Source organism: Xenopus laevis, chromosome 9_10L, assembly GCF_017654675.1.
Source record: "Xenopus laevis strain J_2021 chromosome 9_10L, Xenopus_laevis_v10.1, whole genome shotgun sequence".
Lineage (NCBI taxonomy): Eukaryota > Metazoa > Chordata > Amphibia > Anura > Pipidae > Xenopus > Xenopus laevis.
This window is the reverse complement of record NC_054387.1, coordinates 123,235,748-123,246,479: the sequence shown is the minus strand read 5'-3', so window position 1 is coordinate 123,246,479 and position 10,732 is coordinate 123,235,748. Positions and strand designations below refer to the sequence as shown.

The following is a 10,732-nucleotide window of genomic DNA, read 5'->3' as shown; positions in this document are numbered from 1 at the left end:
TGCTTCATTCCTACTAAATGACCCCTCCCCCCCATCACTTACAGTCACAAGGAAAGAAGAGCACCAGAAGTAGATCTTCAGTATAAAATTAATTTAATTTTACTAATATAGCAAATTCAAAACATTTGGTCATGTTTAAGGGGCAGCACATCTTGAACTTGGTAGGATTTACAATGTGTTATTCTAAGACAGTTCTGCAATTGGATTATTTTATTTTTTCCTTGCATAAATTTGGGGTAATGTAAAGTCTTATGTTTTTCTACTTGCCTTGTAAGCCATAGCAACCAATCAACAGGTAACATTTACTGGTCAGTTGTCTGAAAGCATCTGATTGGTTGAGATGGGTTACAGATGTGGGCAAATGTAAGACGTTACCCCATTTATTTTTTGTTCTGCATCTCTATAGCTTGGAATTTAAAATGTCATCATGTTGCTATTGTCACACTCACCTTAGCAACATATGGGTGGTTAGAATAGGAAGTAAGGATGCACCGAATCCAAGATTTGCTTCAGGATTCGGATAAATCCATGTTCCTGAACCAAATCCTAATTTGCATATGCAAATTAGGGCCGGGGAGGGAAATCACATGACTGTCACAAAACAAGGAAGTAAAAAATGTTTTCCCCTTCCCATCCCTAATTTGCCTATGCAAATTAGGATTCGGTTCGGTATTCGGCCGAATCTTTCTTAAAGGATTCAGGTGTTCGAATCCAAAATAGTGGATTTGGTGTATCCTTAATAGGAAGTGCTAAATATTACAATACAGGTGTGGGACCGTTATCTAGAATGCTCAGGAACAGGGGATTTCCAGATAAGGGATCTTTCCATAATTTGGATCTACACACCTCAAGAAAATCATGTAAACATTAAATAAACCCAATAGGCTGGTTTTGCTTCCAATAAGGATTAATTATATCTTAGTTGGGATCAAGTACAAGCTACTGTTTTATTATTACACAGAAAAGGAAATCATTTTTAAAAATTTGGATTATTTGATTATAATGGAGTCTATGGGAGATGACCGCTCCGTAATTCAGAGGTTTCTAGATAACAGGTTTCCGGATCCCATACCTGTACTAAGCTAGCCTCTTTGTAAATCTGCTTTCTGGTTACCAGAGAAACCAAACCGCAATAAGAAATAAAGTGTTTTAAATTCCAGGCAGGAGATCTGTAGAACTAAAAGGCTTCCCTGATAAAATTTAAAAAAAAAAGACCAACTGCATCGCTGTCTACATGATATCAAGTTTAAGATGAACTTCAACCTTTAAAGTGGTTTCATTAAATGAACAGTCTATGATTGAGCCCCCACAGAGGTACTTGGACAGTGTCAGGTAAAGATTTTTTTGGGAGACTGAGTGGTAGTTTGTAACCAGTTCTGAGTTGCCCGATATATAGTCTTTAATGTCAGTTCTGATTTCCCTGAGGTTGCACATTCACAAGGTTCTACTGGCCATTCGCTGTCAGTGGGTTGCTGGGAGTTGTATTAATAAAAGCCAAAGAATAACATGTCCCTGCTTTATGTATGTGACGTGCCTTCTGCCTACTTATCCCAGGAATGTGGAGATGAAGACGCTGGTATCCAGGTTCAGGGTGGCATGCCACCATCGGTCTGGGAAGTACAACACCTTAAACATGGAAGACAGAAGCGACAGTCAGTCCGAAAATGTAACTGTATCATATGAATATACTGTACATGATTAATTCTCCTCTCACACATATCGCTTGCCTCCTTATTGCACGTCATTTGCTAATGTTGATCGTTCACTAACTTTGCTGCTTCCCTTATAACTGCACACGCTCCTTGGCCCAGTCTCCCTTAATATATACAGTAACTCCACCTACAGTGCACCCACATAAAGGCCTGATTAAAGGAGAACTAAAGAAGTAGCTAAGAATGTTGTACATGATGTTCTGTACCAGCCCAAGGCAACCACAGCCCTTTAGCAGTAAAGATCTGTGTCTCCAAAGATGCCCCAGTAGCTCCCCATCTTCTTTCTGCTGATTCACTGCACATGCTGTGCTCATAGAATAGAAATGTCACAATATAAGGCTGATTAGTAATTAATACAGATAATTACTACATGGCAGCACAGAAACCAGTGCAATTAGCATCAGAATTTAATAATCAGCAAACCTGTAGCATCAGCTTATATTACAGGGGAAGCTCATTTTCTGCTGGATAATTAGTGACGAGCCCTAAGCTTAGCTTCTCAACAGCCAATCAGAGCCCACTGAGCATGTGAGTGTCACAGACACTTTCCAAGATGGTGACCCCCTTGTGACAAGTTTGAAGTCCTGGATCATTGCTGCTATTGACAAGCTGAAACTTTAGCATCGTGCAATGAGATCATTTTTAGGAATTAGTTCTCCTTTAAATGGGCAGTTCAATTGCAAACAAGTGGGACAGAGGTGAGGGATGCGCTAAGTCTAGAGGTTCTTCCTTTCCCTGTCAGGTTGACTTACTGAGAAACATGGAGTTGCCTATAAATCTTCCATGGAATTTAGGAATTCTATTAAACTGGCCTCAAGGAGGCTCTGGTCCCCCTAATAAATTTCCATACCTCTCCAGGTCGTATTGTACATTCGATGGGGCGATCTTCCTCTGGGAGGGAGGGATATGTGTCCAGCACCCATGAAAGTGTTGTTCTATTGGGGTTAAATTCAGGGGTCTTGTCTGGGGGGTAGAGAAACCAGCGCTGAAAAAGAGGAGAAATAAGTGGCAACAATAGTTACTCATTTAAATGAGTTGTTCACCTTTTGAGTTAACTTTTAGTATGATGTAGAGAGTGATCTATTTGCAATTGGTTTTTATTTGTGGTTTTTGAGTTATTTAGCTTTTTATTCAGCAGCTCTCCAGTAGTGTTATCTGGCTGCTAGGATCCAAATTACCCTAGCAACCATGCATTGAATTGAATAAGAGACTGAAATATGAATAGGAGAGGCTTGAATAGAAAGATGAATAAAAAGTAACAATAACAATATATTTGTAGTCTTGGACCTTTTTTTTTTTTTTTTAAAAAATGGGTCAGTGATCCCCCATCTGAAAGCTGGAAAGAGTCAGAAAAGAAATTGCCTAGAATTAACCATAACTAAGGAACACTAACACCAAATAATGAAAGTGTATTAAAGTAAAAAATAAAACTATAATGTCCTGTTGCCCTGCCTTGGTAAAACTGCTGTGTTTGCATCAGAAACACTACTATAGTTTATATAAACAGGCAGCCATTCAAGCACAGGATACACAGTAGATAACAGATAAGTACTACTATAGTTTATATAAACAAGCTGCTGTGTAGCAAATTGGGGCAGCCATTCAAGCACAGGATACACAGTAGATAACAGATAAGTACTACTATAGTTTATATAAACAAGCTGCTGTGTAGCCATGGGGGCAGCCATTCAAGCACAGGATACACAGTAGATAACAGATAAGTACTACTATAGTTTATATAAACAAGCTGCTGTGTAGCAAATTGGGGCAGCCATTCAAGCACAGGATACACAGTAGATAACAGATAAGTACTACTATAGTTTATATAAACAAGCTGCTGTGTAGCCATGGGGGCAGCCATTCAAGCACAGGATATACAGTAGATAACAGATAAGTACTACTATAGTTTATATAAACAAGCTGCTGTGTAGCCATGGGGGCAGCCATTCAAGCACAGGATACACAGTAGATAACAGATAAGTACTACTATAGTTTATATAAACAAGCTGCTGTGCAGCCATGGGGGCAGCCATTCAAGAACAGGATACACAGTAGATAACAGATAAGTACTACTATAGTTTATATAAACAAGCTGCTGTGTAGCCATGGGGGCAGCCATTCAAGCACAGGATACACAGTAGATAACAGATAAGTACTACTATAGTTTATATAAACAAGCTGCTGTGTAGCAATGGGACAGCCATTCAAGCACAGGATACACAGTAGATAACAGATAAGTACTACTATAGTTTATATAAACAAGCTGCTGTGTAGCCATGGGGGCAGCCATTCAAGCACAGCATACACAGTAGATAACAGATAAGTACTACTATAGTTTATATAAACAAGCTGCTGTGTAGCAATGGGACAGCCATTCAAGCACAGGATACACAGTAGATAACAGATAAGTACTACTATAGTTTATATAAACAAGCTGCTGTGTAGCCATGGGGGCAGCCATTCAAGCACAGGATACACAGTAGATAACAGATAAGATCGTGTTTCTGAAGCAAACCCACCAATTTTACCAGTGCAGGGCAACAGTACACTATATTGACATTTCTGTAAAACACGTTAATTTTTTGGTTCTACTGTTCCTTTAATGGTGAACTATCCCTTTCATTCTTTTCCACGGTTTCCTGAATTCAACAGCTCCCACAATACATCTGAGCAAGCCGACGTTCTGATACTAGGTACAAATTATTCTGAGCATTTATGTTACAGGTATGGGACCTGTTATCCAGAATACTCGGGACCTGGGGTTTTCCCGGATAACTAATCTTTCTGTAATTTGGATCTTCATGCTTTAAGTCTACTAGAAAATCATGTAAACATTAAATAAACCCAATAGACTGGTTTTGCCTCCAATAAGGATTAATTATATCTTAGTTGGGATCAAGTACTGTTTTATTATTACACAGAAAAAGGAAATCATTTTTAAAAAGTTGGATTATTTGGATAAAATGGAGTCTATGGGAGGCGGCTTTTCCGTATAACGGAGCTTTCTGGATAACGGGTTTCCAGATAACGATAGCTGTATAGGACTTGCTTTTTTATTTTTTTTGCACCCACCTTCCTGCCGTATATGACCTCAGAGTAGCCCGGTCCATGCCAGTGAAACGGCACTCCTGTTCCAGAGCCTGTGACAAATAGAATACAGCAGCTTAACATGAGTTATGCACCCCCCTAAATGTGACAGACCCCAGCAGCAGTGCTGAGAGGTAGAGTCCTACACGGAACCAATTTCTAAGACCCGGACCGGACCCAAACCTACAGCCCGCAACCCGAACCGCAACCTGCATATTTACCCACTTTGACCCGCTACCCAATCCGGACCCGCAACTGCCTTTTCCACAACCCGCCGACCACCATCAAACAGGAAGTGATGGTGCTGCAAACCGGAAGTGGTTTCATCAAGAGTGGGCGGGGACAGAATCAAGTTTTGTAAAATATAGACAATATTACATAAGATAAGAAATTTCGATGAGACCTGCGGCTATACCGGCCCCTGAAATCCTCCCCTCATTCTGCAGGGTGCCCGCTTTTTTTGCAGGTACCCGACCCGCTGTAGGACTCTACTGAGAGGGTGTTGGGTGGCGCCTCCTACTGGCTCAGAGCAAATCAGGTACATACAGCAAACAGGCACAAAGCTGGGCACAAGTGTATCTCACTCACCTGCAATACCAAAGCTGTAGGCACCGCTTGTGCCAGGAATCTTAAATGGAGGTGGTGTATATTTCTGAAACAGGGAACCCCATTCTGTGAAGTTATTGTCCCCAAAGAAATACAAGGTATCTGTGGGAGGAAAACTTGTCTGTATTACCCACTTCCTACAACTCTTCCAAAGGAAGGAAGACAAGGCAAAAAAATAAAGGGAAGTATAAACATCACCTACCACTGCCCAGTGTGTTAATATCTTGGGGCCTGAGAAAATGTTCCACATATTCCTGGAAGGGAACGTCCACTGTGGGGGGAAGAGAAAATGGAACAATGAAGATTTGGTGGCGCTCGCTCCATCAGAGGACCTGTCGTACAGAAGGGACCCGTCCCCATCAGTTATTGATAAAAAAAGGGCAAGTAAAGTAAAAAAATACAATTTGGTTTTGGGTCCCCACTTAGTTGATAATTTTTTCTCCCCAGGCTGGTGCAGTCTTGCTACCTGTCCCAGGATACTTTGCTGCAGAGCACAGCAGTGACACCTGGGATGTTGTACTCTGCAACTAGAAGCACAGGAAAGTTGGAATCCCGCACTATTTTTTTTTTTTGTTACTTGTTCTTTAAAGCAATCAATGCAGAAAACTGTTAAAGGAGAAGGAAAGCATTTTATTGCCAATAGATTAGCCACAATAGTGCAAACTAGAATGCTATATTTATTCTGCAGAATGCTTTACCCTACCTGAGTAAACAGCTCTAGAAACTCTCTGTTTGTTTAGGATAGCAGCTGCCATATGAGCTTGGTGTGACATCACTTCCTGCCTGAGTCTCTCCCTGCTCACTTATAGCTCTGGGCTCAGATTACAGCAGAGGAGAAAGGGGGTGGGTAAGAGGAGCAAACTGAGCATGCTCACGCCTGGGGCAAGGAGGTTTAAGCTGAAGGCAGGAAGTCTGATACAGAAGCCCATGAGTACACAATAGAAGGAAAGAAATGTGGTGTTTCTTTTGAAGGAGGACTCAGAGCAGCATTACTTTGAGGGTTTACTGGTATATTTATATAGACCTTTCTGATAAAGCTTACTTCATTTTAGCCTCCTCCTTAATAGGGGTGTCTGTTAGTGATCCCTGGCTCTTCATCATTGGTCTGTACATTGCTGAGAGAGAAGTACTCACATTTCTCATAGGAGTAAGTGTTGGCTGTACTTAGTCGCACCAGTCGCTCTCCGTACTCCTGTACAAGGTGCTGCTTACTGCACAGAGATCTGAATTCCTGAGCGGCAGAACAACATGGAGTCACTTTATTGGGTATGATAATTATACCCTTCTAACGTATGGACGTGTGCACCTGTAGGCATATCTCACCAATAATACTGGACAGTGCTAATAAATCAGTGGTTCCGTATATATAAATAGCAATAAGGCCAACGCTTATAATTACGGTTAATCTCATGTTGGTCTCATGCAATGCTATTTGTGAACACTAGGGATGCACTGAATCCAGGATCCTGCCTTTTTCAGCGGGATTCGGCCGAATCCTTGTGCCTGGCCGAACTGAATCCTAATTTGCATATGTAAATTAAGCACGGATACGGAAATCACTTGACTTTTCGTCACAAAACATGGAGGTAAAAATGTTTCCACTTTTTCCTTTCCTGACCCTAATTTCGGGTTCGGTATTCGGCCGAATCTTTCACAAAGGATTCCGCCGAATCCAAAATAGTGGATTTGGTGTATTGGGGGAGATTAGTCATCACGAAAAAGAGGAGATTTGTTGCCAGGCGACTAATCTCCCTGAATCTGCCTGTGTGCCCTGACGCTAAAGATCCAAATTACAGAAAGATCTGTTATCTGGAAAACCCCAGGTCCCAAGCATTCTGGATAACATGTCCCATTCCTGTTATCACACTGAAATAAAACATGGGGATAATGGACAGACTTGTTCAGTGCTGGAAAACTAGGCTTAAAGCTTCCAACTGCAGTTGCAGGAACAAAGCACATGGAGCCAGATTGATACAGATCAGCTGGGATTCTCATTGGAGGATTTTTTTGCATCTTAAAGCAGTCGCTGGCTGTGAAGATTTGGGGAAAGGTTTTATAGTGCAAAATTGCTTTAAGAATACAACTGGACTGATGTTACTGGACTACAGCTCCCAGCATGCCTCAACCTTCATTATATGTTACATATATATGCAGCAGGGTTTACATCCCCTTTAAGTGCTCATTAGTGCACCCTTGTGGCTGTGTGCAGAACTGCAGTTACACTACTGAGCCAGCTCCACTTACCGAGTTATCAGTGATTCCCTGTAGGATAACTGGGCTTTTGTATGCATACCTGGCAGGGAGAGAGGAGAGGCACAGCTTAGCTCAGGCTTGGGGGAAACAATGAGAGGATCCAGATGGGAGTCTAGTAGAGAGTGTGAAAGAGAAAAGAGGAAGTAAGGAGGGAGAAAAGAGAAAAAAACAGGTGCAAGCAGGCCTGGGCTGTATACTGGGGCTGCAGTAAGCAGCCATAGAGTGATACTTTAAAGAGTGGTTCTCCTTTGAATTTTAAACTTTTAGTATGATTTAGAGAGTGATATTCTGAAATAATTTGGATTTGGTTTTCGTTTTTTATTATTTGTGGTTTTTGCGGTATTGAGCTTTTTATTCAGCAGCTCTCCAGTTTGCAATTTCAGCAATCTGGTTGCTAGGGTCCAGATTACCCTAGCAATCATGCATTCATTTGAATAAGAGGCTGGAATATGAATAGGAGAAGGACTGAATAGAAAGATGAGTAATAAAAAGTAGCAATAACAATACATTTGTAGCCTTACAGAGCATTTGTTTTTTTTAGATGGGGTCAGTGACCCCCATTTGAAAGCTGAAAAGAGCCAGAAGGAGAAGGCAAATAATTAAAAAAAAAACTATAAAAAAAAAAAGAAAAGAAAATTAAGGCCAACTGAAATTGCTTAGAATTAGCCAGTCTATTACAGACTAAAAGTTAATGTACTTTAAGTAGTGTCAGTGTGTGCGAATATTGCCAGGGCCTATTGAGACTCAGTCCAGGAGTGGGGGCTAGAGAATCTCCCAGTACTTACTGTTGCATGAACGAGGCATAAGTAATGGAAGCATCGACCCTCTCCACTGTGCACCTCTCCTCTTCCTGGGCAGCAGAGTAACGGAACAGGCGCCTGGATAACAGAGACAATGAAAGCAGAGGCTTAACTAGATGTTATTGGGCCCCACATAACGTTCATTTTAGGGCCCTCCAAATATGCCGAGGTTGTCCTGTTTTACCAATACATATTAAAATGCCTCATTAATTAGGGCTTCACTGGGCCCCCTATACCTACTGGGTCCCCCTGCAGCCGCAGGGTCTGCTTACTCTGTAGTTACACGGAATGAAAGACATGTAGATATGAGGCACTCGTGTGCTAGTCCCATGCACGTTTCTTCTATGCCACCTCCCCACTGCTTACCAGCCACCGTCCGTCTCTGTATAATCCGACTGTTCTGGCAGCACAAGGGGAACCAACGCCTGGAGGACGAGCAGAATTCTGATGTAAAGTGCCATCTGGTCCAGAGATATTTCCTACCCTGCCGCCAGGACTGGAAGACAAAACACACGGTGATACTGTGACGTTGCAACTAATATACAGGATACAAGATACGTTGGGATAGACAGGATACATAGGGATACATCGGGATATATACGGTGTACGTAGGGATATACGGGATATGTAGGGATATACGGGATACGTCAGGATATTCAGGATATGTAGGGATATATCGGGATATATGGGATACCATTGGGATATATGGGATACATAGGGATATTCAGGATATGTAGAGATACGTCGGGATACATCGGGATATACAGGATACATCGGGATATGTCAGGATATATATGGTGTACTTAGGGATATACGGGATATGTAGGGATATACGGGATACATCTGTATATACGGGATACGTCAGGATGTACGGGATACATCAGGATATGTAGGGATATACGGGATACGTCAGGATATACGGGATACGTCAGGATATACGGGATACATCAGGATATACGGGATACATCAGGATATACGGGATACATCAGGATATACGGGATACATCAGGATATACGGGATACATCAGGATATACGGGATACATGTCGATATACGGAATACATGGGGATATACGGGATACATGGGGATATGTCAGGATATATACGGTATACGTAGGGATATATGGGATACATAGGGATATACGGGATAAATCTGGATGTACGGGATACATCAGGATATTCAGGATATGTAGGGATATATGGGATACGTCGGGATATACAGGATACGTAGGGATACATAGGGATATACAAGATACATCAGGACAGATTGCTGACAGATTGGCTTCTTGTCTCTCATTCCTACATGTGAGAATTGTCTGTAGTAACTAGGGTGAGTGTCCCTGACAACCAGGGGTCTCTTTCCGGTTCAAAGGCAGACCCCTCACAAACATGTACCTTCAAATTGGTTCCAGTTGTAGCTCAGCACTAAGGGTTCCTCCTCGCTGGGGATGAGGCCGGTGTCCCAGATCCAAGAGGAAAGTCAGCAGTGATACCCAGCGCCCAGCTGAATTCAAATCATCCCAAAATAGCTATCCAATGTCAGGGATACACGCGTTCCCTGTGTCCGGTGCATTCTGGGAGATGTAGTCTGACAGCTGCCCGAGAACCTCAGGCGAAGAGAGAAAGGATGGTGACTAAAAATACATTTCCCGGCATGCCTCTGGTTAGGAGGGTTAGCGATTGCGTGTTTGCTGCCAGGTCGACTGAACTCTGTAACTTTGTCACCGCCGGAATCTTTGTTGTTTTATCCTGCTCACTGCTGCCTGTGTGAGTCCGCCTCCCTTTTTTCACTAAGGAATAGCTTGTTGCAGCCACTCTCTGGAATGTCATCTCTCTTCTTTCTACTCTGATTTTATTCTCACTATTCCTCTCACACACCCGGAGTAACTCATTATTATATTCATATAATACACAAAAGCCATGAATATCCTGTAAATTATATCCTTATAAACGGTGAGTAGTGATGTCATCAGTTATAAACGGTGAGTAGTGATGTCATTTCTGTCACATGACTCACTAAAATTTGTGTATTATAATTAATAAAGTACCCCCAGTTGTAAAATATGAGGATATTATAAGTTACCTCGGAGTTCCATGACCTGTATAAAAACACTCGGCCTTCGGCCTCGTGTTTTTATATGGTCATGAAACTCCTCGGTAACTTATAATATCCTTATATTTTACAAGAGGGGGTACTTTATTCACTATATACAAATGCCACACAGCCTATACTTGTATACTTTATATATAATGCTGAGTCTCTTGTGTCTTTATATG

At 41.7% G+C, this 10,732-nt stretch overlaps 1 protein-coding gene across 1 annotated transcript; it reads right to left on the bottom strand.

The window, feature by feature from the left end:
- Nucleotides 1-1,002: 1,002 nt before the first annotated feature.
- On the bottom strand, nucleotides 1,003-10,094 carry jmjd8.L (jumonji domain containing 8 L homeolog). The gene is made up of 10 exons (XM_018236654.2): nucleotides 9,851-10,094; nucleotides 8,825-8,954; nucleotides 8,444-8,536; nucleotides 7,650-7,698; nucleotides 6,540-6,636; nucleotides 5,608-5,676; nucleotides 5,388-5,507; nucleotides 4,785-4,852; nucleotides 2,563-2,697; nucleotides 1,003-1,626 (listed from the first exon to the last, which is right to left on the bottom strand). Exons 2-10 carry the CDS (start codon nucleotides 8,917-8,919, stop codon nucleotides 1,546-1,548), a joined length of 807 nt encoding a protein of 268 aa, XP_018092143.1. The 5' UTR covers nucleotides 8,920-8,954; nucleotides 9,851-10,094; the 3' UTR covers nucleotides 1,003-1,545.
- Nucleotides 10,095-10,732: the final 638 nt, after the last annotated feature.

Coding starts and splice junctions, on each gene's coding strand:
- jmjd8.L (XM_018236654.2), bottom strand. CDS start 8,919: ATGGCACTTTACATCAGAATTCTGCTCGTCCTCCAGGCGTTGGTTCCC. Junction 5,677..6,539: donor CACTTACTCCTATGAGAAAT/GTGAGTACTTCT, acceptor TTCCCCCCACAG/TGGACGTTCCCTTCCAGGAA. Junction 2,698..4,784: donor AGGTCATATACGGCAGGAAG/GTGGGTGCAAAA, acceptor CCTCTTTTTCAG/CGCTGGTTTCTCTACCCCCC.